This window comes from Ascidia mentula, chromosome 1, assembly GCF_947561715.1.
Source record: "Ascidia mentula chromosome 1, kaAscMent1.1, whole genome shotgun sequence".
NCBI lineage: Eukaryota > Metazoa > Chordata > Ascidiacea > Phlebobranchia > Ascidiidae > Ascidia > Ascidia mentula.
In genome coordinates, this window is record NC_138566.1 from 24,643,367 (window position 1) to 24,670,374 (window position 27,008).

At 39.4% G+C, this 27,008-nt stretch overlaps 2 protein-coding genes across 2 annotated transcripts; both read right to left on the reverse strand.

Moving 5' to 3' along the window:
• Positions 1-3,883: 3,883 nt before the first annotated feature.
• On the reverse strand, positions 3,884-4,805 carry LOC145890406 (adhesion G-protein coupled receptor D1-like). Its single transcript, XM_082981400.1, has 3 exons — positions 4,680-4,805; positions 4,125-4,625; positions 3,884-4,062 (listed from the first exon to the last, which is right to left on the reverse strand). Exons 1-3 carry the CDS (start codon positions 4,717-4,719, stop codon positions 3,884-3,886), a joined length of 720 nt encoding a protein of 239 aa, XP_082837526.1. The 5' UTR covers positions 4,720-4,805.
• Positions 4,806-21,328: 16,523 nt separating this feature from the next.
• LOC145890416 (uncharacterized) lies at positions 21,329-26,800 on the reverse strand. Its single transcript, XM_082981412.1, has 12 exons — positions 26,737-26,800; positions 26,099-26,275; positions 25,747-25,893; positions 25,512-25,559; positions 24,885-25,067; positions 24,411-24,548; positions 23,996-24,223; positions 22,971-23,445; positions 22,547-22,673; positions 22,123-22,354; positions 21,570-22,067; positions 21,329-21,507 (listed from the first exon to the last, which is right to left on the reverse strand). Exons 1-12 carry the CDS (start codon positions 26,798-26,800, stop codon positions 21,329-21,331), a joined length of 2,496 nt encoding a protein of 831 aa, XP_082837538.1.
• Between the last annotated feature and the right edge of the window lie 208 nt (positions 26,801-27,008).

Consider the following 27,008-nt stretch of genomic DNA (forward strand, 5'->3'; position numbering starts at 1 on the left):
TTGTAAGTCACACCATGCACTGATGAACCTATTAGGTCGTGGCGCTGTCTGCAGCTCACTATAAAATCATTATTGTCTTTATTGCTTATACGTCGTGTATTCTAATCTTGTCCTGATGAAGGTCTGTTGTATAACGACCGAAACGTCGTCCAAACAAATAGCTTTCTTGCCAGAGGAGCTTTGATTTAATGTCTAATCAGAAATATTGGTGCGTTTTTATCGGAAACTTTTCATTGGAACTGATGCTGCCAACTTGTATCGCAGTTACAATTCACTAAACTCCCAACGTAAAAGCGGAAGATTTTTTTATCTTGGCAGCAGCACCTGATTCGAAAAACTTCACAATGTTACCGATAATCTCATTGGTTCTATCAGTGATTTTCTTAATTGAGTTTTAAGCATAAGTTTGGCTCCATGCAAAATTATTAAACTGATTGATTGCTCATGCAACTGATCACGCGACTCACATCAAAACCCGTTTAATCGGAAACAAATTAGTTGAGGTGATGATGAAATTGACCCCGCGTTAAACGTCTCCGTTATTTTGACTAAAAAAATTCATAAATGTTCAACAGATTCCGTTTAGTAGAGATTTTTACCATAAACATCAACATTGTTCAATAGAGTGCAAAAATATTTTTATTTTTAGTATTTTTAATTGAAAAATATGTTCTTCAAAGACATATTATTTTTGAAATCTCCACTATTTTGGGGTCCACGGCTCGGACTTTGAGTCTTATGAACGGGAAAGGGTTTAGAAAAAGAAAATTATCTGTCACGCATTCCAGTTTTTAAAGCTTTTGGTCTAATTATTATTCTAATACACTGTCGATTATTTTTTCAGAAATAAGTTTGTAACATTCTTTGCAACGAAAACTAACTAACCTCTTATGCTCGTTTTGTAACACCCACATTATTGCAAAATGTTGCCAAACAGAAATATTTTTCTAATCACTATCGTAACGCAAGCGTACCAATGCTGACTGCACCACTGTCATACGAAGATTAAACCGTATGCAAAAAGGTAAATTGGGTACGCGTGTGACGTCAAACTTCTGATTGCGGAAATGGACAGTGTTTGCCAGAATTAAAACGTCGGGAATATTGGGTTCTAAGAGCGGCATGAGAAAGCACATAAACAAGTGCTAACTACTGCTTCTGCATGTCCATTGTGATATCAAAAACAAAACAGCGAAGCCTGCCCCGTTTGCTAAAAGTTCAAAGCTGATACGGATTCAACAATTTATTTCTGTGCGTATAAATAAGACAGGCAACAACACCACCTCCAATTGACGTGAAAATCTGTCGTCACAGCACCTTCCTCCCAACGCAACAAAACGATTGGTTACAGCTCGCGTCATATTAAATGAGGAAATTAATTATTGCGAGGTGGCCTGATGACGTCACTCGCGTAACCAATATCGACAGAAAATCACGCAAGCATTTGTGGCGATATGATACGCGTTAAAAGCAGTACAGTATAAGGGATAGACGGTGTCGGCATTGCGAAGCGTAGGAATGTATTAGAAGACTGAATTGGTCCATGGCGTTTGACAGAAAACCAAACCGAAGCACATCTTTTAAAGTTGTCGACACACATAGTGAGTTAGTGACATTGCTGTTCAAGGTGATGCAATCAAATTTTGGATGTAACGCATCACTGTCCGAACGCAAGGTCTTTTTCTAGAAGGTCCGCCTGAAATCCAATGCATCTTTCTTCACAACAAAGCAAAAATAATGACTTTGACAAATTATGCAATACTCGCAATCCACAAAGTAAACAACCATGGAGCGAGCGCATTAAAACCAAGGAACATAAAAATCTAACACACAGCGAATATTATGCGTCTCTGTCGGAATGCTAAGCGTGAACTTTATTCGAATAAGACGAGCGCAGAAGCTCAGCTCACAAATATGAGCTGAACTGCTCTCCGATGACATCTATCGTAACACTTTCGCTCGTCGCACGACCGCTAGAGGCGGTTGCAAGCACTTCGGGAGGCGGGGCTGGGAATTGATCCACGCCTTCTTCCGCCTCGCGGAGTTCGGTTGTCGAGGAGACAAAGTTCGAGTTGTCGTAACCGAATCTTCCCGGAGAGAGGGTGGAAATGGCGGGCGACATCGACAAAGGACTCGGGCATCGCGAAGAGCTGAACGAGCTCATACTCGAATTGCTTCTTCCCACTTTGAAGGAGTCTTCCACGTGCTCGCCACTCGGGCTTCCGAACCCACGTGACCATTAAAACACAAAAATTATATTTTGTGTTGTAAAAAAACTATTTTATCACTAACATTGCTGCTCCACACGATGCACAACGATACAATTACTTGTTGGTTGAATTTCATTATCAATTTAGTAACCGCCTTGATGTAAGCGCGTCACTGCTCACTGCATCGCTGTTGTTATTCATACAAAGATTAAAACCGTATACGCGTGTGACGTCAAAGTTGTTTTGATTGCGGAAATAGTCAGAGGGTTCGTACAAAATAAAACGTTTGGATACAGCTCGCGTAATGCAAATGAGAAAATTAGTTATTGAAAGGTGTCGTGTTACGTCATCTTTCCAACCACTACAGAGAATCACACAAGCTAAAGTAATAGGGTTCGTATAAAATAAAACGTAGGCGCATCCGCAGCTTTATTGGTTAGAGTTTATCGCTTCGACTAACGTATTTCGAGTCTGTAGTATTCTGCCCTTTTTGCAATATGTAGTGACTCACCCAACTATATAAGGAACAGCATTCAAATACTGCTAACGGATATAAACGACTTAGTAAGCAACGGTTTCCTCGCCAATGATATATGTGATACAACTCATATAACTTGTTTTACCTTCGTATATTGCTGCGTATGTCGTCAAAACATTTCAAATTATTGCATATATTACCTCTCGAAGTAAACGAAACAACGTGTGTATGTTAAAAACATTTCACCAAATTATTTTTGTGCATATTACTTCAATGACGTCTAAACTAACACGAGCTCACTACCTTCCGTGCAGCGCAATATAGAAGATTGGATACAGCTCGCGTAATGTCTAATGTGAACATTATTTATTGCAATGTGTCGTGATGCGTCATCTTCCCAACCACTACAGAGAATCACACAAGCTAAAATGGCGATAAAATACGCGTTAGAAAGCAATGCAACGTGAAAGAGGAATAATGTTAGGCCACGCAAAACCAGCATGCGTTGCGATACTGTGGAAAAGTCTGTGTACTATGTACATTTTAGGAACCAAATCAGAGCTGTCTTTGTAATGTATTTGACACAAAGTTATGTATTGATATTGCGGTTTGTGAAAACAAATCCAAGGAATTGCTGAATTAAATCCAAACCAAGTCAGCGTAACATTTTCCTGACAAGTCGAGAAATGCTTTGGATGCGATGCCAGCGTACCTTTTAGTCGATGTTTAATAAGTAAGATCTCCAAGTGGGCGATCCTGCCCTGCCACCCTAAACACGACCAATTCTCGTGAACGTTTATGAGTTTGCGCACCAGTTTAACTCGACCACAACATGTACGCTTCTAACCACTGAGGTTACTTGTATTAGTTTGAGTGGAGTGGCAGACTGACCGCGGTCGTTGGTTCAAATTCCCCGACGACGTGTATTTTGGTTATCCCACGTTTCGTAACTTTATGACAGCTGAGGTCACGAAGTTGGGAAATCCAGCATTGACGTGCGACAATTGCTTCCACTCAGTTTCTTCAATGGAAAACGAGAAAACCAACATATTTTTGGTCATCCTGTTGTACTGATTTTACTTGTCTTTGTTTGCTGCAAATTCCGATCACATTGAATAAAAAAACCGTTTGATTAAACTTGTATACGAGAGAGATTTTTATGTGAAGTCTTTTTCGTTTTGGAAAAAAGTAAAGTTTAGGAATTCCGTGTGGAAATCATGCTCAGTTTGAAGGAATCAGTCATCTGGCTTCTGTTCCACGAATCCACAACACCTCTTCTCACCTCCTTGCTCATCACACAGTAGATGATAAGAAGAAAGAAGCCCTGGAGTCCGTTTAATATCACGTTCACGTACATCATGGCTGGGTGGTTTACTGTGGAGAAAAAAAAACAATTTACCTAACGCAATCAACAGTCGTTCAACCCATCTTCTTACTTTGTATGAACATGAAAGTCCATGGTATTCCCAGAACTGGCATCAGCAACACCACAGCCCTAAAACTTGCTTTGACATGAACCAAATTAGCTTCCACCACATTTGAATTGGCACGAAGTCGATTGTTGGTTGATTTGAAATTCTCTGCTTTCTTGCTCATATCGTAAATGAACTTTCCCACTTTTAATGCAATCAATAAGTTGGTCGCAACCACAAGAATGAGGGGAACCATCACTCCTGCAATCAGGATCCACGAGTCTTTCTTGATCCAGCATTGTGAGTAGGGTTTGACTTGAGTGAGTCCATCAAGCAAGGGTGGGTTTATGTCCATATAATTTCCAGTGAGAAATCCAGCCAATGAAAAGATGGTGACCATGACAGCAGGTAGAATCCATCCAGTAAAGAGTTGAACAAGCCTTTCCTTCTTAGCGTTGGATGTGTGAAGAGAATTTCCCAGTGTTTTTCGTGCCAGAGTCACTCCTTCGAGCAACATCCACATAGCTGTGTAGAGTAGTGGTGTAATATTTGTTAATGCTAAGTTGAAGTAAATCTTACCTGAACACAGAATAAAGTAATGCGTCAACACAGCCGTCATCTCACAAACAGGTTTTGAGTTTGAAGCCGAATCACCGATGAGAATGAAAAAGTGAAAAATAAACAAGGCAACGCACAAGTTTATTTGCACAAAGGTTCGTGCGGATCGTAGTCGCCTTCGTACTGATCCCAACACAATGATTGCCAATACAAGTGAAACTTCTGATACAGCTTCCAGGACGAAAGAAGTGATCTGATCAAAATAAAGAGATTTAAATGCCAAACTTAATTAGATTTAGGGCGTGTTACGTATCTTATTGATAGTATATTGATAGACATCAAAATAGAATAATTTTTCCATCGAGAGGTTTTCCTTACGATGCTTTACCTTTACATTTTTGGGAATGAAAACTGTGTCGAGAATAAGAAGAGCAGCGAATATGGTGCTGTGGTTTGAAGCGCACACGAAGTCCTGACTTGTGGCTCGCAGGGTCTTGACTCCTCGACTGGAAAACCTGTGTAAGGTAAAAGAACGCCGGATTTATATTAAGTAAGGGTGGTAGTTTGAGTTATGAGGGCTAAACAGTGTATGTTTAAAGTGAATAGGAGTGGTTGATAGTCTTATTGCATCGGTGCAAGCACATAATATAGTTTGGAAATACAGCACTATCATAATGGCACCTCAGATTATTTACAATTGCTCAAATGTCCGATTTTGATAAAAATTTCCTTTTTTGGTCGTTGAAAAGCATTAAGATTGAATCGAATAACGTGCTTCAAAGGATGGTTGAAAAGTGAGCAAATACTCACTTATTATTGCTCTCATCGAGAAAGACGCACTTCGCCTCACCCGACCTCACTTGTGCGCCACCTTGCGAGGATGCTGTCGTCAACTGCGTCAAACTGATGGTGGCGTCAGAGATCGTCATCGTGTAATTTACCGGAGCCGACATTCCTGGGTTGACTGAAATCAAATTAAGCAGAGGAACAGTAATACTGATTTCTCCTCCCGTGGCGGTTGGAGGCTTTCTGTCAACATTCGGTATGAACGCCTCCATTTCCTCCAGCGTTCCTTGCACAAACACAACACTTATATCGTTGGTCGTGTCGACCCCAAGCAGAGCCGCGCCTTGCGACTCGGCGATTGGCTTAGCCGGGTCACGTGACTCGCCAAATATGACGCGAACTTCCTTCACTGGCTTGTTGCAAAGACCTGGAGAAACTCTGCACAGATCACGTATTCCAGGCGATTGTGACGTAGTTGGTGATGGCGTTGACAAAATTTCTGCAAACGACCACTGTTTTTTGTAATGTAGTAGACTAATTTTTTTTATGTTATGCCTTGCTATAAACACCAAAAATGTAACGTAAAAGTTTTTGCCATTTTGTTCGCTCTGTCGTGGGGTCAATATGTTGACGTTGTTTCCATGGCTAGCACGTGATCATTGAAAACTAGATCACTGACATCACCCACGCCACAAATTTTAGTGTAAAAAGGTATTCATAGTCCGACGTGAAGTCAAAACCACCATACAGTCAGTTTACTTTGCCAACTAATCAATAACCTGCTAGAACGCCTTCCGACTTTGTTTTCAGTTGCCTCGGTCATGCTATTTGAGTGATTGGTTTGCTAAAACTGGAAGTCGTTATTGCATCAGGTTCAAAAATCGTAGCTCTACAATTATCCGCGCAACTTAATGACTAAAATTAACCTTTGAACTCATTTTTAAATTGTTTTTTGAAATGGTGATAATGATAAACTCATCCACCCCACCCCTCGTATATTTAACAACATAACGTATATTAGGACGTAACATTACCTGGGAAAGTGGATTGACGAAGTGGGGTCGTTTCTTGGAGTGTTGATGATTTTGTGATCGTTTCTGTTGGCGACGATGAAGTGATTTCTGCTGTCGTTTCGCGAAACATTGTAGATTGTGTGTAGGTATCGGTTGTTTTGTTGTAGTTGTATTTTGTTGTTGTCTTTTGTAAAGTTGTTATCATTGCTGTTGTAGACGGTGTGCCTGTTTCAATGGTCGTGAAGTTCGCTGTGAACAACATTACTGTTGTTATATGCCGAAGATAAAATAATTCATTTGCAGAAAATTGTCCTTCTGGCAATTTTTCAGGAAAATAAAGTTGTATTTTTGATGGTGTTTCTGTTGCCAACGCTGCCAGATATGTTGATTATCAAGCGCTTCCGGGAAAAATGCTGCCGCAGTCAGTTCACAGATCACCCTTACCGTTATATTTACAAATGAAGGGTCGATTTTCAGTGCAATTTTTCCGTGACAAAGCAAAGTCAACGTTTTTGTCGTTCGTAGCAACTAGGCATCCTTCCGACGTATTATCCACGTTGCTGCATTCCGAATATTTCTTCCCTGTAAAAAGATAGTTAATGGGTGCTGGTCAGAGTTCTATATTTACGGATGCTGTTTTTCGATATAACAAGCTACAGCATTCTTAAATACATGATTGTACCAGCAAACTTATATGTAAATGTTAAAAATTGCATGAAGATATCCTGGTTCTGCGCAAATGAAAAACCTCTCTTGCGCTATCACAGAACCACGTATAAAATTCTTTCATATAGTTTGAAAACATAAACTTTATCTGTTTATTACAGAAAGACAACAGCATGAGTTTTTCCTTGCCATTCTATAAAGTTACCAACACAATCCTCACCCACGTAAGCTGTTAGCGACATATTGCCGTTGGATATATTAACCAAGTTCTCGATTGCATCCAAGTCTTCACAATCTTCTATCATCTCTGGGATTTCAGCACCCATCTCACCACACGCAGTTTCAGCTTCGGTAAAATTCACGTGAGGTTGGTGAACCATGACGAAACATTTCCGTCCAGATTCTGTAAATGTTTATAGCACAATCAAGCGAATACGATCAGTTGCTGTACCATGTTGTAAATGTTAATGCAACTTATATGTTGCAATTGGGAATGTAACAAGTCTTTAAATTAAAACTTCACGTAATTGACGTGTGTTTGATTCAAAGATTTATTTAATCGCAAGCCCGATCGGGTTACTGAAAATGGAAGTCGTTAGCGTATCAGGTTACAACATCTATGCTCATAGAAGATAAATTTTGGTAAACTTACCGTGTACAGTACTGTGAACAGTGCAGTTGATTTCATCATTCAAATCTAAACCAAATTTCATTACAAAGATGGACTTAAATAGTCAACAGCACAAAAACACTTGACATTTTAAACAAGAATGATTCTGGCGGGTTTTTACGCATCGCTAAAGCTGATGGAAGTAAAATGCACATTAGTATAATATTATAGGCCTTCTACACATAATGTTAGATGTGGCCTTGTACTAATTGTACTTTTTGTCATACCTTTGCTTTGACAAATATAGAATTTTCGGGCTGTGCAGCTGATATTCTTCAAGCCAAATTTAAAGGCATTGATTTTGACGCACTGTCTATTGTCTCCTTCTGGCCAGTCCAATGCAGACCCATCTTTCCAGTTGCTATCTTTAGCACCTGGTTGTATAGCCAAAAAAATACGGTGGTTTCAAGCAATATCGTTCTTTTTTTGTTCACCTACCGAGCCAAGAACCATTTGTTTCGTTGTGGTACCGTCCCAACTTTGCAGCAAACTTTACGGCGATAAATTGACATTCGGACTTGACTTTAGCCAGCTCCATATTCCTGTTTTGACAATCAGATTTCGCTTTCTCAAACTTTTCTTTAATTTCAATAAAACAGTAGCGCTTGAAGGTGGCTGCGCAAAAAAAAACAATGAAACTGAAGAATGTAGATAAACATTATAGCCAACGAAACTGCTCTAAAATTTGTTTGCAAACGTTTCGTTTGTTTCTATGTTCAAAACAAAAGACTTAAGATGAAAAAAAATGTTTAAATTATTCAATTTTATTTTGTGCAAACTGTTTCCATTATCACACAAGCCTTCCCAAATTATTTAAGCTTGAAACACCCGAGGCTGAACTTTATAATTTTAAACCAGATTTGGATTCGTGTAAAAATCGGTTCCGAACCTATTTCAGGTGTGTCTAAAAGTTCCAGTAATATACACCGTCCATTTCACTGACATAAACTTTCTTACAAAGTTAAAAAAATTGCGAATGAGCGCTGAAATAACTTGTACAACAAATTTCACAAATTAACGAACAAATTTTACAAATTAAATGCAATACTTTTGTCAAAGGAATTTGTACTTACGGGATTGCTGTAAGCTGCAAATTGCCAAAGTCGCCAGAAGCACTGCGGTGAATTCGGCCGCCATTACTTGTTTTATGAAAACCATGCTTACTTTCTGGAAAAGATTCCTCCAGAGGAAAATATTGTGGTGAAAACCATATATTCTTATAGTGAATCTAAACAGCCACTGTTTCGATCTAACAGGTCTCATCGTTGTAAGCCACACCATGCACTGATGAACCTATTAGGTTGTGGCCCTGTCTGCAGCTCACTATAAAATCATTATTGTCTTTATTGCTTATACGTCGTGTATTCTAATCTTGTCCTCATGAAGGTCAGTTGTATAACGACCGAAACGTCGTCCAAACAAATAGCTTTCTTGCCAGAGGAGCTTTGATTTAATGTCTAATCAGAAATATTGGTGCGTTTTTATCGGAAACTGTTCATTGGAACTTATGCTGCCAACTTGTATAGCAGTTACAATTCACTAAACTCCAAACGTAAAAGCGGAAGAGATTTTTTTATCTTGGCAGCAGCACCTGATTCGTAAAACTTCACAATGTTACCGATAATCTCATTGGTTCTATCAGTGATTTTCAGAATTGAGTTTTAAGCATAAGTTTGGCTCCATGCAAAATTATTAAACTGATTGATTGCTCATGCAATTGATCACGCGACTCACATCAAAACCCGTTTAATCGGAAACAAATTAGTTGAGGTGATAATGAAATTGACCCCACGTTAAACGTCTGCGTTAATTTGTCTAAAAACTTCATAAAAGTACAACAGAATCCGTTTAGTAGAGATTTTTACCATAAACATCAACATTGTTCAATAGAGTGCAAAAATATTTTTATTTTTAGTATTTTTAATTGAAAAATATGTTCTTCAAAGACATATTATTTTTGAAATCTCCACTATTTTGGGGTCCACGGCTCGGACTTTGAGTCTTATGAACGGGAAAGGGTTTAGAAAAAGAAAATTATCCGTCACGCATACCAGTTTTTGAAGCTTTTGGTCAAATTATTATTCTAATACACTGTCGATTATTTTTTCAGAAATAGGTTTCTAACATTCTTTGTTATGAAAACTAACTAACCTCTTATGCTCGTTTTGTAGCACCCACATTATTGCAAAATGGTGCCAAACAGAAATATTTTTCTAATCACTATCGTAACGCAAGCGTACCAATGCTGACTGCACCACTGTCATACGAAGATTAAACCGTATGCAAAAAGGTAAATTGGGTACGCGTGTGACGTCAAACTTCTGATTGCGGAAATGGACAGAGTGTTTGCCAGAATTAAAACGTCGGGAATATTGGGTTCTAAGAGCGGCATGAGAAAGCACATAAACAAGTGCTAACTACTGCTTCTGCATGTCCATTGTGATATCAAAAACAAAACAGAGAAGCCTGCCCCGTCAGCTAAAAGTTCAAAGCTGATACGGATTCAACAATTTATTTGTGCGCGTATAAATAAGACAGGCAACAACACCACCTCCAATTGACGTGAAAATCTGTCGTCACAGCACCTTCCTCCCAACGCAACAAAACGATTGGTTACAGCTCGCGTCATATTAAATGAGGAAATTAATTATTGCGAGGTGGCCTGATGACGTCACTCGCGTAACCATTAACGACAGAAAATCACGCAAGCATTTGTGGCGATATGATACGAGTTAAAAGCAGTACAGTATAAGGGATAGACGGTGTTGGCATTGCGAAGCGTAGGAATGTATTAGAAGACTGAATTGGTCCATGGCGTTTGACAGAAAAACAAACCGAAGCACATCTTTTAAAGTTGTCGACACACATAGTGAGTTAGTGACATTGCTGTTCAAGGTGATGCATTCAAATTTTGGAAATAACGCATCACTGTCCGAACGCAAGGTCTTTTTGTAGACGGTCCGCCTGAAATCCAATGCATCTTTCTTCACAACAAAGCAAGAATAATGACTTTGACAAATTATGCAATACTCGCAATCCACAAAGTAATCAACCATGGAGCGAGCGCATTAAAACCAAGGAACATAAAAATCTAACACACAGCTTTTATTATGCGTCTCTGTCGGACTGCGAAGCGTGAACTTTATTCGAATAAGACGAGCGCAGAAGCTCAGCTCACAAATATGAGCTGCACTGCTCTCCGATGACATCTATCGTAACAATTTCGCTCGTCGCACGACCGCTAGAGGCCGTTGCCAGCACTTCGGGAGGCGGTGCTGGGAATTGATCCACACCTTCTTCCGCCTCGCGGAGTTCGGTTGTCGAGGAGACAAAGTTCGAGTTGTCGTAACCGAATCTTCCAGGAGAGAGGGTGGAGATTGCGGGCGACATCGACAAAGGACTCGCGCATCGCGAAGAGCTGAACGAGCTCATACTCGAATTGCTTCTTCCCACTTTGAAGGAGTCTTCCACGTGCTCGCCACTCGGGCTTCCGAACCCACGTGACTATTAAAACACAAAAATTATATCGTTTGTTGTGAAAAACTATTTTATTACCAGCATTGTTGCTCCACACGTTGTACAACGCTATATACAATTACTTGTCGGTTGAATTTCACTATCAATTTAATCATCGCCGTGATGCAAGCGCGTCACTACTCACTGCATCGCTGTTGTTATTCATACGAAGATTAAAACCGTATACGCGTGTGACGTCAAAGTTGTTTTGATTGCGGAAACGACAGAGGGTTCATATAAAATAAAACATAGGCGGACAATTGGATACAGCTCGCGTAATGTCAAATGAGAGAATTAGTTATTGCAATGTGGCGTGCTACGTCATCTTCCCAACCACTACAGAGAATCACACAAGCTAATATGTCGGTAAAATACGCGTTAGAAAGCAGTGCAACGTGAAAGAGGAATTATATTAGGCCACGCAAAACCATGCGTTGCGATACTGTGATCCTGCCTTGCCACCCGAAACACGACCAATTCTCTTGGAAGTTTTTGAGTTTGCGCACCAGTGTAACTCGACTATAACATATACACTCATAAAGCACTGAGTTTATTAATCGGAGGACCAGTGGCAGCCTGACTGCAGTTTCACAGCGACGTAGTTTTTGGTTATTCACGTTTCAAAACTTTATGACAACCGAGGTCACAAAGTTGGGGAATCCAGCATTGACGTGCGACAATTGCTTCCACTCAGTTTCTTCATTGGAAAACGAGAAAACCAACATATTTTTGGTCATCCTGTTGTACTGATTTTACTTGTCTTTGTTTGCTGCAAATTCCGATCACATTGAATTAAAAAACCGTTTGTTTAAATTTATATACATGAGAGATTTTTATGTGAAGTCTTATTCGTTTTGGAAAAAGTAAAGTTTAGAAATTCCGTGTGGAAATTATGCTCAGTTTGAAGGAATCAGTCATCTGGCTTCTGTTCCAGGAATCCACGACTGCTCTTCTCACCTCCTTGCTCATCACACAGTAGATGATAAGAAGAAAGAAGCCCTGAAGTCCATTTAATATCACGTTCACGTACATCATGGCTGGGTGGTTTACTGTGGAGGAAAAAGAACAATTTACGTAACGCAATCAACAGTGTTTGAACCCATCTTCTTACTTTGTATGAGCATGAAAGTCCATGGTATTCCCAGAACTGGCATCAGCAACAACACAGCCCTAAAACTTGCTTTGACATGAACCAAATCGGCTTCCACCTTATTTGAATTAGCACGAAGTCGATTGTTGGTTGCTTTGAAATCCTCTGCTTTCTTGCTCATCTCATAAACGAACTTTCCCACTTTTAATGCAATCAACAAGTTGGTCGCAACCACCAGAATGAGGGGAACCACCACTCCTGCAACCAGGATCCACGAGTCTTTCTTGATCCAGCATTGTGAGTAGGGTTTGACTTGAGTGACTCCATCAAGCAAGGGTGGGTTTATGTCCATATAATTTCCAGTGAGAAATCCAGCCAATGAAAAGACGGTGACCATGACAGCAGGCAGAATCCATCCAGTAAAGAGTTGAACAAGTCTTTCCCTCTTAGCGTTGGATGTGTGAAGAGAATTTCCCAGTGTTTTTCGTGCCAGAGTTACTCCTTCGAGCAACATCCACATAGCTGTGTTGAGAAATAGGTTTATATTTATTAAGTTTAGGTTTAAAATCAATCTTACCTGAACACAGAATAAAGTAATGCGTCAACACAGCCGTCATCTCACAAACAGGTTTTGAGTTTAAAGCCGAATCACCAATGAGAATGAAAAAGTGAAAAATAAACAAGGCAACGCACAAGTTTATTTGCACAAAGGTTCGTGCGTGTCTTAGTCGCCTTCGTACTGATCCCAACAAAATGATTGCCAATACGAATGAAACTTCTGATACAGCTTCCAGGACGTACGAAGTGAGCTGTACAAAATGAAGAGATTTAAATGCTAAACTTAATTAGATGCGTTCATGCTACATTGGTTTAGATTTCGGGCGTGTTACGTATCTTATAGGTGCAAAATCTCTCCATATAGTATTGCGATTTTGATACAACGGAATTTCATCAAAACACAATATTCTTTCCATCGGGAGGTTTTCCGTGAAATGCATTACCTTTACATCTTTGGGAATGAAAACTGTGTCGAGAATAAGAAGAGCAGCGAATATGGTGCTGTGGTTTGAAGCGCACACGAAGTCCTGACTTGTGGCTCGCAGGGTCTTGATTCCTAGACTGGAAAACCTGTGGCAAGGTAAAATAACGCTAAATTCAAGTTAACTAAGGGTGGTAGTTTGAGTTATGAGGGCTAAACAGTGTATGTATACAGTGAATAGGAGTGGTTGATAGTCTTATTGCCTCGGTGCAAGCAGATAATGCAGTTTGGAAAAACAGAACTATCATAATGGCACCTCAGATTATTTACAATTGCTCAAATGTCCGATTTTGATAAAGTTTGCTGTTTTTAGTCATTGACAAGCATTAAGATTGAATCGAATAATGTGCTTCAAAGGATGGTTGAAATGTGAGCAAATACTCACTTATTATCGCTCTCATCGAGAAAGACGCATTTCGCCTCAACCGACCTCACTTGTGCGCCACCTTGCGAGGATGCTGTCGTCAACTGCGTCAAACTGATGGTGGCGTCAGAGATCGTCATTGTGTAATTAACCGGCGCCGACATTCCCGGGTTGACTGAAATCAAATTAAGCAGAGGAACAGTAATACTGATTTTTCCTCCCGTGGCGGTTGGAGGCTTTCTGTCAACATTCGGTATGAACGACTCCATTTCCTCCAGCGTTCCTTGCACAAACACAACACTTATATCGTTGGTCGTGTCGACCCCAAGCAGAGTGGTGCCTTGTGACTCGGCGATTGGCTTAGTCGTGTCACGTGACTCGCCAAATGTAATACGAACTTCCTTCGTTGGATGGTTGCAAAGACTTGGAGAAACTCTGCACAGACCACGTAGTCCTGGCGATTGTGACGTAGTTGGTGATGACGTTGACAAAATTTCTGTAAACGACCACTGTTTTTGTAATGTAGTAAACTACTTCGTTTTTTTACGATTGTTGTGCCTTGCTATAAACACCGAAAATGTAACATAATTTTTTTGCCGTTTTGTTCGCTCTGTTCTGTGGGAATTGTATTGACGTTTTTGCATTGGCTATACGTGATATTTGAATTATTAGATCACTTAAATTTGTGTTAAAAGTGGCAAATTGTCAAGTAGTTAAATTTACACACCTACAGTATTTGTGAAAATTAAAACTGCCATACAGTCAGTTTTTTACATTTGCCAACCAACCAATAACCTGTCAGAACGCCTTCCGACTTCGTTTTCAATTGCCTCGATCATACTATTTGAGTGATTGGTTTGCTAAACCTGGAAGTCGTTATTGCATCTGGTTCGAATATCTGAGCTCTACAATTATCCGCGCTTAATGACTAAAATGAACCTTTGAACTCATTTTTAAATTGTTTTTTGAAATGGTGATAATAATAAACTCATCCACCCAACATCTGGTATGTTTAACTGCATAACGTACATTAGGACGTAATATTACCTGGGAAAGTGGATTGGCGAAGTGGGGTCGTTTCTTGGAGTGTTGATGATTTTGTGATCATTTCTGTTGGTAACTTGTAAGTGATTTTTAATGTCGATTCGCGAAACAATGTAGATTGTGTGTCGGGATCGGTTGTTTTGTTGTAGTTGTATTTTGTTGTTGTCTGTTGTAATATTGTCATCGTTGCTGTTGTAGATGGTGAGCTTGTTTCAATGGTCGTAAAGTTCGCTGTGAAGAGCGTTACTGTTGTTATACGTCGAAGATAAAATAATTCATTTACGGAAAACTGTCCTTCTGTCAAAAAACTAGATTGTATTTTGATGGTGTTTCTGTTGTTAACGCTTTCAGGCATGATGTTTATCAAGCGCTTCCGGGAAAAAAGCTGCCGTACTCAGTTCACTCATCACCCCTCACCTTTATATTTGCAAATGAAGGGTCGGTTTTCAGAGCAGGTATTCCATAACAAGGCAAAGTCACCGTTATTGTGCTTCGTAACAACTTGGCATCCTTCCGACGTATTACTCACGTTGCTGTATTCCGGATATTTCTTCCCTGTCAAAATGATAGTTAATGGGTGCTGGTCATAGTTCTATATTTAAGGATGCTGTTTTTCGATATAACAAGCTACAGCATTCTTAAATACATGACTGTACCAGCAAACTTGCATTTAAATGTTAAAGTTTGCATGAAGAAGCATGGTTCTGCGTAAAAAAGGCCTCTCTAGCGCTTCCATACATCCACGTACCAAATTCTTTCATAGTTTGATAACATACACTGTATCTGTTAATTACAGAAACACACCAACATTTCCTTATTTTTCTACAAAATCTTATAATTTAACAGACTCTGTCATCGGTTTTTAATACAGCTTCCAAGTGAAAGTTACCAACACAATTCTCACCCACGTAAGCTGTTAGCGGCATGTTGCCGCTGGATCTATTAACCAAGTTCTTAATCGCATCCAAGTCTTCTCCAACCTTTATTTCCTCTGATATTTCAGCACCCATCTCACCACAATCAGTTTCAGCTTCGGTAAAATTCACGTGAGGTTGGTTAACCATGACAAAACATTTCCGTCCAGATTCTGTAAATATTTTTAACACAATAAAGCGAAAACCATCAGTTGCTGTAACGGCCATATAACATGTTGTAAATGGTAAATGGTTGTAAACTTATATTTTGCAATTGCGAATCTTACAAGTCGTGAAATTAAAACTTCACATAGTTAACGTGTTTTTGCTTCAAAGATTTATTTGATCTCAAGTCATAACCAACGGTAGTTTTTACAATATTTCAAGCCTGACTTAAAATCGGCGCCTCTATAATCAATAGCATGTCAAAGTGCGTGTCTTTGAGTGATCGATCGGGTTACTGAAACCGGAAGTCGTTAGCGTATCAGGTTAAAACATCTATGCTCAATAATATTTCGTGCTATAAACTAAAACGATCCTTGAAACTCTTTTTAGGTCGTGAAATTGAAACTTCACAGAATTAAAGTGTCTTTGCCTTATACAGTTATTTGATGGCAATGAAGGTAAAAATCATAACCAAGGTAGTGTTTATCTTGGGAAGACCAACCCTACTAAAGTATTTCAACCCTCAAATGTTTCCGCTTTCAAGTTTACAGTCGGTATCAGTGCCGTAGATTTTGAGATAGTTAAAGTTTTTTGAGCTGATGTGGTGTTGGAACTTTGCAACGCATCATAGTTATTAATGGCTCCACTTTGCGCATCATAGTCGTTTGGAGTAACGCTTCAAATAACTTATATTTGATCACTAATAACCTTTTGGTAAACTTACCGTGTACATCAATACTCTGATCAATGCAGTCGATTTGAGCATTCAAATCTGAAACCAAATTTCATTACACAGATGGACTTCAATAGTCAACAGCACAAAAACACTAAACATGACAAACAAAGTAGCGGGATTTTATGCATCGCTAAAGCTGACTGAAGTAAAATGCACATTAGTTTAGTATTTGGCCTTCTACACATATTGTTAGATGTGGCCTTGTACTAATTGTACTTCTTACCTTTTGTTTGGCAAATATAGTATCTACTTTTTGTGCAGCTGATATTCTTCAAGACAAAACTAAAGGCATTGATTCTGACGCAGAAATTATTGCCACTTGCTGGCCAGTCCAATGCAGACCCATCTGTCCAGTTCCTATCTTTATCACCTGTACAGCCAAATAACTACTTTTTCCGGGTTTGTGGAGTTCTCTCATAACGTATTTTCTTTGAAATACTCTCAGCTTTGTTTTGCTGTTTCAACTGCTGATTTTCAATATATAAACACTACTTAGAAATAATCTCATGGGTCAAAGTTGTTTCAAGCAATATCGTTTCCTTTATGTGTGCATGATCATAAAAATTCCACTTACCGAGCCAAGAACCATATGTTTTGACGCGGTGCCGTGCTAACTTTGCAGCAAACTTTACGGCGATAAATTGACATTCGGACTCGACTTTAGCCAGCTCCATACTCATGTTTTGACAATCCGATCTCGCAGCCTCAAACTTCTTTATAGTTCCAACGAAACAGTAGCGCTTGACGGTAGGTGCTGCGCAAGAAACAACCAATGGAACAGAAGAATTTAGACGAACATTACAGCCCATGAAACTACTCTAATATTTATTTGCAAACGTTTCGGTTGTTTCTACAATATCACTTTCAAAACAAAACATTTGAAAAGAAAAAAAGGTTGAATTGTGCAATCTTATTCTGTGCGAACCGTTTGAATTATCACACAAGAGTCCCCAAATTATTTAAGCTTGAAACACCCGAGGCTGAACTCTATAAATTTAAACCAGATTTGGATTCGTGTAAATGTCGATTCCGAATATATTCCAGGTCTGCCTAAAAATTCTAGTAATATGAACCGTCCATTTTACTGACATAAACTTTCTCACGAAGTCATCAAAATGGCAAATGAGTGCGGGAATAACTCTTGACTTTAGTGTACCGCATTAACCAACAAATTTTGAAAATTAAATGTAATACTTTTGTAAAAAGGTTTGGTACTTACGGGATTGCTGGACGCTGCAAATTGCCAAAATCGCCAGAAGCACTGCGGTGAATTCTGCCGCAATTACTTGTTTTATAAAAACCATGCTTACTTTCTGGAAAAGATTCCTCCAGAGGAAAATATTGTGGTGAAAACCATATATTCTTATAGTAAATGTAAACAGCCACTGTTTTTGACCTAACAGGTCGCATCGTTGTCACACCATAGCTGAACTGATGAGACCTAGTTGGTCGAAACAGTGTCCCTGTCTGCCGCTCACTGTGAAAACATTATTGCCTTTATTGCTTATACATCATATATTATAATCTTGGCCTGAGGAAGGTTTGTTGCATAACGACCGAAACGTCGTCCAAACTAGTAGCTTTCTTGCCAGAGGAACTTTGATTTATTGTCTAATCAGAAATATTAGTGCGTTTTTATCGGAAACTTTTCATTGGAACTTATGCTGCCAACTTGTATAGCAGTTACAATTCACTAAACTCCCAACGTAAAAGCGGAAGAGATTTTTTTATCTTGGCAGCAGCAGCTGATTCGAAAAACTTCACAAAGTTACCGATAATCTCATTGGTTCTATCAGTGATTTTCTCAATTAAGTTTTAAGCATAAGTTTGGCTCCATGCAAAATTATTAAACTGATTGATTGCTCGATTGATCACGTGACTCACATCAAAATCCGTTTAATCGGAAACGAATTAGTTAAGGTGATAATTAAATTGACCCCGATTTAAACGTCTGCGTTAATTTGTCTAAAAATTTCAAAAAAAATATGTTGCTCAAAGGCGTATTATTATATTTTTGGCTTCCACGACCGGAATCCCCGTTGGCGTAAACATAGATAACAATGTTCCTAAACTAACTCTACAGTAAAGGGTTAATTTCTATGACCTCGAGTCTTATAAACGGGGAAGGATTTAGAAAAAGAAAATTATCCGTCACGCACTCCAGTTTTTTGAAGCTCTTGATCTAATTATTATTCTAATACACTGTCGAATTATTGATTTAATATTTTGTTCTTCTGGCTCATTAAAACATAACTTGCGGAAGCCTTGCTGGATAGCAGGCGAAACGTTGTTGAATAAAACTTACGTTTTAATTGTGCCAGAAGAACAGACTATTTAATTACAACATGCTTGGCAGCAACAGAAACACAATATTTGTCGAATTTGTTTTTTTCAGACATAGGTTTGTAATAATCTTTGCAACGAAAACTAACTAACCTCTTATGCTCGTTTTGTAGCACCCACATTATTGCAAAATGGTGCAATACAGAATCATTTTTCACTATCGCAAAGCAAGCGTACTAATGCTGAATGCACGGCTGTAATACGAAGAATAAACCGTGCAAAAAGGTAAACTGCATACGCGTGTGAGGTCAAACTTCTGATTGCGAAAATGGACAGAGTGTTCGCCTGAATCAAAATGTCGGGAATATTGGGTTCTAAGAGCTGCATGAGAAAGCACATGAGCAAGTGCTTACTACTGCTTCTGCATGTCCATTGTGATATCAAAAACAAAAAAGAGAAGCCTGCCCTGTCTGCAAAGCTGAGATGGAATAAACGATTTATTTCTGTGCGTATAAATAAGACAGCCAACAACACCACCTCCAATTGACGTGAAAATCTGTCGTCACAGCACCTTCCTCCCAACGCAACAAAACGATTGGTTACAGCTCGCGTCATATTAAATGAGGAAATTAATTATTGCGAGGTGGCCTGATGACGTCACTCGCGTAACCATTAACGACAGAAAATCACGGAAGCATTTGTGGCGACATGATACGCCTTAAAAGCAGTACAGTATAAGGGATAGACGGTGTTTGGCATTGCGAAGCGTAGGAATGTATTACAAGACTGAATTGGTGCATGCAGTTTGACAGAAAACCAAACCGAAACACATCTTTTAAAGTTGTCGGCACACATAGTGAGTTAGTGATATTGCTGTTCAAGGTGATGTAATCAAATTTTGTATGTAACGCATCACTGTCCGAACGCGAGGGTCTTTTTCTGGACGGTCCGCCTGAAATCCAATGCATCTTTCTTCACACCAAAGCAAGAATATTTGCTTTGACAAATTATGCAATACTCGCAATCCACAAAGTAATCAACCATGGAGCGAGCGCATTAAAACCAAGGAACATAAAAATCTAACACACAGCGAATATTATGCGTCTCTGTCGGACTGCGAAGCGTGAACTTTATTCGAATAAGACGAGCGCAGACGCTCAGCTCACAAATATGAGCTGCACTGCTCTCCAATGACATCTATCGTAACGCTTTCGCTCGTCGCACGACCGCTAGAGGCGGTTGCAAGCACTTCGGGAGGCGGGGCTGGGAATTTATCCACGCCTTCTTCCGCCTCGCGGAGTTCGGTGGTCGAGGAGACAAAGTTCGAGTTGTCGTAACCGAATCTTCCAGGTGAGAGGGTGGAAATGGCGGGCGACATCGACAAAGGACTCGCGCATCGCGAAGAGCTGAACGAGCTCATACTCGAATTGCTTCTTCCCACTTTGAAGGAGTCTTCCACGTGTTCACCACTCGGTCTTCCGAACCCACGTGACCATTAAAACACAAAAATTATATCTTGTGTTGTAAAAAACTATTTTATCACTAACATTGTTGCTCCACACGATGCACAACGATACAGTTACTTGTTGGTTGAATTTCATTATCAATTTAGTCATCGCCGTGATGTAAGCGCGTTACTGCTCACTGCAACGCTGTTGTTATTCATACGAAGATTAAAACCGTATACGCGTGTGACGTCAAAGTTTTTTTGATTGCGGGAGTTAGTAAAAAATAAAACGTAGGCGCATCTGCCTGTTCTGCCCTTTTCCAATAACAATTGGATACAGCTCGCGTAATGTCAAATGTGAACATTAGTTCTTGCAATGTGTCGTGTTACGTCATCTTTCAACCACTACAGAGAATCACACAAGCTAAAATAACGATAAAATACGCGTTAGAAAGCAGTGCAACGTGAAAGAGGAATATTAGGTCACGCAAAACCATGCGTTGCGATACTGTGATCCTGCCTTGCCACCCGAAACACGACCAATTCTCTTGGAAGTTTGTGAGTTTGCGCACGAGTGTAACTCGACTATAACATATACATTCATAAACCACTGAGTTTATTAAGCGGAGGACCAGTGGCAGCCTGACCGCGGTTTCACGACGACGTGTATTTTGGTTATCCCACGTTTCGTAACTTTATGACAGCTGAGGTCACGAATTTGGGAAATCCAGCATTGACGTGCGACAATTGCTTCCACTCAGTTTCTTCAATGAAAAACGAGAAAACCAACATTTTTTCGGTCATTCTGTTTCACTTATTTGACTTGTCTTTGTTTGCTGCAAATTCCGATCACATTGAATTAAAAAACCGTTTGTTTAAATTTATATACATGAGAGATTTTTATGTGAAGTCTTGTTCGTTTTGGAAAAAGTAAAGTTTAGAAATTCCGTGTGGAAATTATGCTCAGTTTGAAGGAATCAGTCATCTGGCTTCTGTTCCAGGAATCCACGACTGCTCTTCTCACCTCCTTGCTCATCACACAGTAGATGATGAGAAGGAAGAAGCCCTGAAGTCCGTTTAATATCACGTTCACGTACATCATGGCTGGGTGGTTTACTGTGGAGACAAAAAAACAATTTACGTAATGCAATCAACAGTGTTTGAACCCATCTTCTTACTTTGTATGAGCATGAAAGTCCATGGTATTCCCAGAACTGGTATCAGCAACACCACAGCCCTAAAACTTGCTTTGACATGAACCAAATCGGCTTCCACCTTATTTGAATTAGCACGAAGTCGATTGTTGGTTGCTTTCAAATCCTCTGCTTTCTTGCTCATCTCGTAAACGAACTTTCCGACTTTTAATGCAATCAACAAGTTGGTCGCAACCACCAGAATGAGGGGAACCACCACTCCTGCAACCAGAACCCACGAGTCTTTCTTGATCCAGCATTGTGAGTAGGGTTTGACTTGAGTGAGTCCATCAAGCAAGGGTGGGTTTATGTCCATATAATTTCCAGTGAGAAATCCGGTCAATGAAAAGACGGTAACCATGACAGCAGGCAGAATCCATCCAGTAAAGAGTTGAACAAGTCTTTCCTTCTTAGCGCTGGATGTGTGAAGAGAATTTCCCAGTTTTCGTGCCAGAGTCACTCCTTCAAGCAACATCCACATAGCTGTGTAGAGTAATGTCGTAATATTTATTAAGTTTAGGTTTAAAATCAATCTTACCTGAACACAGAATAAAGTAATGCGTCAACACAGCCGTCATCTCACAAACAGGTTTTGAGTTTAAAGCCGAATCACCAATGAGAATGAAAAAGTGAAAAATAAACAAGGCAACGCATAAGTTTATTTGCACAAAGGTTCGTGCGGGTCTTAGTCGCCTTCGTACTGATCCCAACACAATGATTGCCAATATAAGTGAAACTTCTGATACAGCTTCCAGGACGTACGAAGTGAGCTATACAAAATGAAGAGATTTAAATGCTAAACTTAATTAGATGCGTTCATGCTACATTGGTTTAGATTTCGGGCGTGTTGCGTATCTTATAGGTGCAAAATCTCTCCATATAGTATAGCGATTTTGATATAACGGAATTTCATCAAAACACAATATTCTTTCCATCGGGAGGTTTTCCGTGAGATGCATTACCTTTACATCTTTGGGAATGAAAACTGTGTCGAGAATAAGAAGAGCAGCGAATATGGTGCTGTGGTTTGAAGCGCACACGAAGTCCTGACTTGTGGCTCGCAGGGTCTTGACTCCTCGACTGGAAAACCTGTGTAATGTAAAAGAACGCCGAATTCAAGTTAACTAAGGGTGGAAGTTTGAGTTATGGGGGCTAAACAGTGTATGTTTAAAGTGAATGGGAGTGGTTGATAGTCTTATTGCATCGGTGCAAGCACATAATATGGTTTGGAAAAACAGAACTATCATATAATGGCACCTGAGAATATTTACAATTGCTCAAATGTCCGATTTTGATAAAGTTTGCTTTTTTTGGTCATTGACAAGCATTAAGATTGAATCGAATAATGTGCTTCAAAGGATGGTTGAAATGTGAGCAAATACTCACTTATTATCGCTCTCATCGAGAAAGACGCACTTCGCCTCACCCGACCTCACTTGTGCGCCACCTTGCGAGGATGGTGTCGTCAACTGCGTCAAACTGATGGTGGCGTCAGAGATCGTCATCGTGTAATTTACCGGAGCCGACATTCCTGGATTGACTGAAATCAAATTAAGCAGAGGAACAGTAATACTGATTTCTCCGCCCGTGGCTGTTGGAGGCTTTCTGTCAACATTCGGTATGAACGACTCCATTTCCTCCAGCGTTCCTTTCACAAATGCAACACTTATCTCGTTGGTCGTGTCGACCCCAAGCAGAGCGGTGCCTTGCGACTCGGCGATTGGCTTAGTCGGGTCACGTGACTCGCCAAATATGATGCGAACTTCCTTCACTGGATGGTTGCAAAGACCAGGAGAAACTCTGCACAGACCACGCAGTCCTGGCGATTGTGACGTAGTTGGTGATGACGTTGACAAAATTTCTGTAAACGACCACTGTTTTTGTAATGTAGTAAACTACTTCGTTTTATTACGATTGTTGTTCCTTGCTATAACCACCGAAAATGTAACATAAAATTTTTTGCAGTTTTGTTCGCTCTGTGCTGTGGGAATTGTGTTGACGTTGTTGCAATGGCTATACGTGATATTTGAATAATTAGATCACTAAAATTTGTGTTAAAAGGGGCAAATTGTCAAGTAGTTAAAGTTGCACACCTACAGTATTAGTGTAAATCAAAACCACCATACCGTCATTTACATTGCTAACTAATCAATAACCTGTCAGAACGCCTTCCGACTTCGTTCTCAATTGCCTCGATCATACTATTTGAGTGATTGGTTTGCTAAACCTGGAAGTCGTTATTGCATCTGGTTCGAATATCTGAGCTCTACAATTATCCGCGCAACTTAATGGCTAAAATAAACCTATGAACTCATTTTTAAATTGTTTTTTGAAATGGTGATAATGATAAACTCATCCACCCAACCTCTGGTATGTTTAACAACATAACGTACATTATGACTTAACATTACCTGGGAAAGTGGATTGACGAAGTGGGGTCGTTTCTTGGAGTGTTGATGATTTAGTGATCGTTTCTGTTGGTAACTTGGAAGTGATTTCTGCTGTCGATTCACGAAACATTGTCGATCGTGTGTAAGGATCGGTTGTTTTGTTGTTGTTGTATTTTGTTGTTGTCTGTTGTAATGTTGTCATCGTTGCTGTTGTAGATGGTGAGCTTGTTTCAACAGTCGTGAAGTTCGCTGTGAAGAACGTTAGTGTTGTTATACGACGAAGATAAAATAATTCATTCACAGAAAACTGTCCTTCTGGCAAAAAAATTGATTGTATTTTTGATCGTGTTTTTGTTGTCAACGCTTTCAGGCATGATGTTTATCAAGCACTTCTGGGGAATATGCTGCCGCAGTCAGTTAACTCATCGCCCCTTACTTTTATATTTACAAATGAAAGGTCGATTTTCATTGCAATTATTCCTGGATAAGTTAAAGCCAACGTTTCTGTCCTTCGTGGCAACTAGGCATCCCTCAGACGTATTATCCACGTTGCTGCATTCTGGATATTTCTTCCCTGTCAAAATGATAGGTAATGAGTGCTGGTCATAGTTCTATATTTAAGGATGCTGTTTTTCGATATAAGAAGCTAGAACAATCTTAATACATGACTGTGCCAGCAAACTTATATTTGAATGTTAAAAATTGCATGAAGAAAGCATGGTTCTGCGTAAATCAAAAGCCTTTTAGCGCTATTATAGATCCCCGTGACAAATTCTTTCATAGTTTGATCTGTTCATTACGGAAACACACCAACATTTCCTTGTTTTTCTGTAAAAACTTATAATTTTACAGACTCTCCCATCGTTTTTTAATACAGCTTCCCAGTGAAAGTTACCAACACAATTCTCACCCACGTAAGCTGTTAGTGGCATGTTGCCGTTGGATCTATTAACCAAGTTCTTAATCGCATCCAAGTCTTCACAATCTTCTATCACCTCTGGGATTTCAGCACCCATCTCACCACAATCATTTTTAGCTTCGGTAAAATTCAAGAGAGGTTGGTGAACCATGACGAAACATTTCCGTCCTGATTCTGTAAATTTTTTTAGCACATTAATGCGAAAGTGATCAGTTGCTGTAACGGCCGTATAACATGTTGTAAATGGTAAATGGTTGTAAACTTATATGTTGAAATTGGGAATCTTACAAGTTGTGAAATCAAAATTTCGCTGAATTAAAGTGTCTTTGCTTTATAGTTATTTGATCGCAAGGTAGGTAGAAATCATAACCACGGTAGTGTTTATCTTGGGAAGACCAACCCTATTAAAGTATTTCAACCCTCAAATATTTCCGCTTTCAAGTTTACAGTCGGTATAAGTTCCGTACATTTAGAGATAAAGTTTTTTGAGCTGATGTGGTGTTGGAGCTTTGCAACGCATCATACTTATTAATGGCCCCACTTTGCGCATCATAGTCTGTTGGAGTAGCGCTACCAATAACTTCCATCTGATCACTTATAACCTTCTGGTAAACTTACCGTGTACAGCAATACTCTGACGAATGCAGTCGATTTCAGCATTCAAATCTGAAACCAAATTTCATTACACAGATGGACTTCAATAGTCAACAGCACAAAAACACTGAAAATGACAAACAGAGTAGCGGGTTTTTATGCATCGCTAAAGCTGACTGAAGTAAAATGCACATTAGTTTAATATAAGACCTTCTGCACATATTGTTAGATGTGGCCTTGTACTAATTGTACTTCTTACCTTCGGTTTGGCAAATATAGTATCTTGTTTTTGTGCAGTTGATATTCTTCAAGTCAAAACTAAAGCCATTGATTCTGACGCAGAAATTATTGTCTCTTGCTGGCCAGTCCAATGCAGACCCATCTGTCCAGTTCCTACCTTTACCACCTGTACAGCCAAATATCTACTTTTTCATGGTGTGTGGAGTTCTCTTATAGCGTATTTTCTTTGAAATACTCCATGCTTTTTTTTTGCTGTTTCAACTGCTGATATTCAATATATAGACACTTCCTAAAAATAATCTCATGGGTGATAGTGGTTTTAAGCAATATCGTTTCCTTTATGTGTGCATGATCATAAAAATTCCACTTACCGAGCCAAGAACCATTTTTTTCGTGGTGGTACCGTGCCACCTTTGCAGCAAACTTTACGGCGATAAATTGACATTCGGACTCGACTTTAGCCAGCTCCATACTCATGTTTTGACAATCCGATCTCGCATCGTTAAACTTCTCTGTAGTTGCAATGAAACAGTAGCGCTTGCTGGTGGCTGCGCAAGAAACAACCAATGGAACAGAAGAATTTAGACGAACATTATAGCCCATGAAACTGTTTTTGTATTTATTTGCAAACGTTTCTGTTGTTTCTACAATATCACTTTCAAAACAAAACATTTGAAATGAAAAAAAGGTTGAATTGTGCAATCTTATTCTGTGCGAACCGTTTGAATTATCACACAAGAGTCCCCAAATTATTTAAGCTTGAAACACCCGAGGCTGAACTCTATAATTTTTAACCAGATTTGGATTCGTGTAAAAATCGATTCCGAATCTATTCCAGGTGTGCAAAAATTCCAGTAATATGAACCGTTCATTTCACTCTCATAAACTTTTTCACATCAAGTCAAATGGCGAATGAGTGCGAAAATAACTCTTGACTTTAGTGTACCGCATTAACCAACAAATTTTGAAAATTAAATGTAATACTTTTGTAAAAGGGATTTGTACTTACGGGACTGCTGTACGATGCAAATTGCCAAAGTAGCCAGAAGCACTGCTGTGAATTCGGCCGCCATTACTTGTTTTATAAAAACCATGCTTACTTTCTGAAAAACATTCCTCCAGAGGAAAATATTGTGGTGAAAACCATATATTCTTATTGTGAATCTAAACGACCATTGTTCCGACCTAACAGGTCGCATCGTTGTCACACCATAGCTGCACTGGTAAGACCTAGTTGGTCAAAACAGTGTCCCTGTCTGCCGCTCACTATGAAAACATTAT

Coding starts and splice junctions, on each gene's coding strand:
- LOC145890416 (XM_082981412.1), bottom strand. CDS start 26,800: ATGGCGGCCGAATTCACAGCAGTGCTTCTGGCTACTTTGGCAATTTGC. Junction 25,560..25,746: donor CTATATTTGCCAAACCGAAG/GTAAGAAGTACA, acceptor ATTTGGTTTCAG/ATTTGAATGCTGAAATCGAC. Junction 21,508..21,569: donor GACTTTCATGCTCATACAAA/GTAAGAAGATGG, acceptor TTGTCTCCACAG/TAAACCACCCAGCCATGATG.
- LOC145890406 (XM_082981400.1), bottom strand. CDS start 4,719: ATGACGGCTGTGTTGACGCATTACTTTATTCTGTGTTCAG. Junction 4,626..4,679: donor TTACTTTATTCTGTGTTCAG/GTAAGATTTACT, acceptor TACTCTACACAG/CTATGTGGATGTTGCTCGAA. Junction 4,063..4,124: donor GACTTTCATGTTCATACAAA/GTAAGAAGATGG, acceptor TTTTCTCCACAG/TAAACCACCCAGCCATGATG.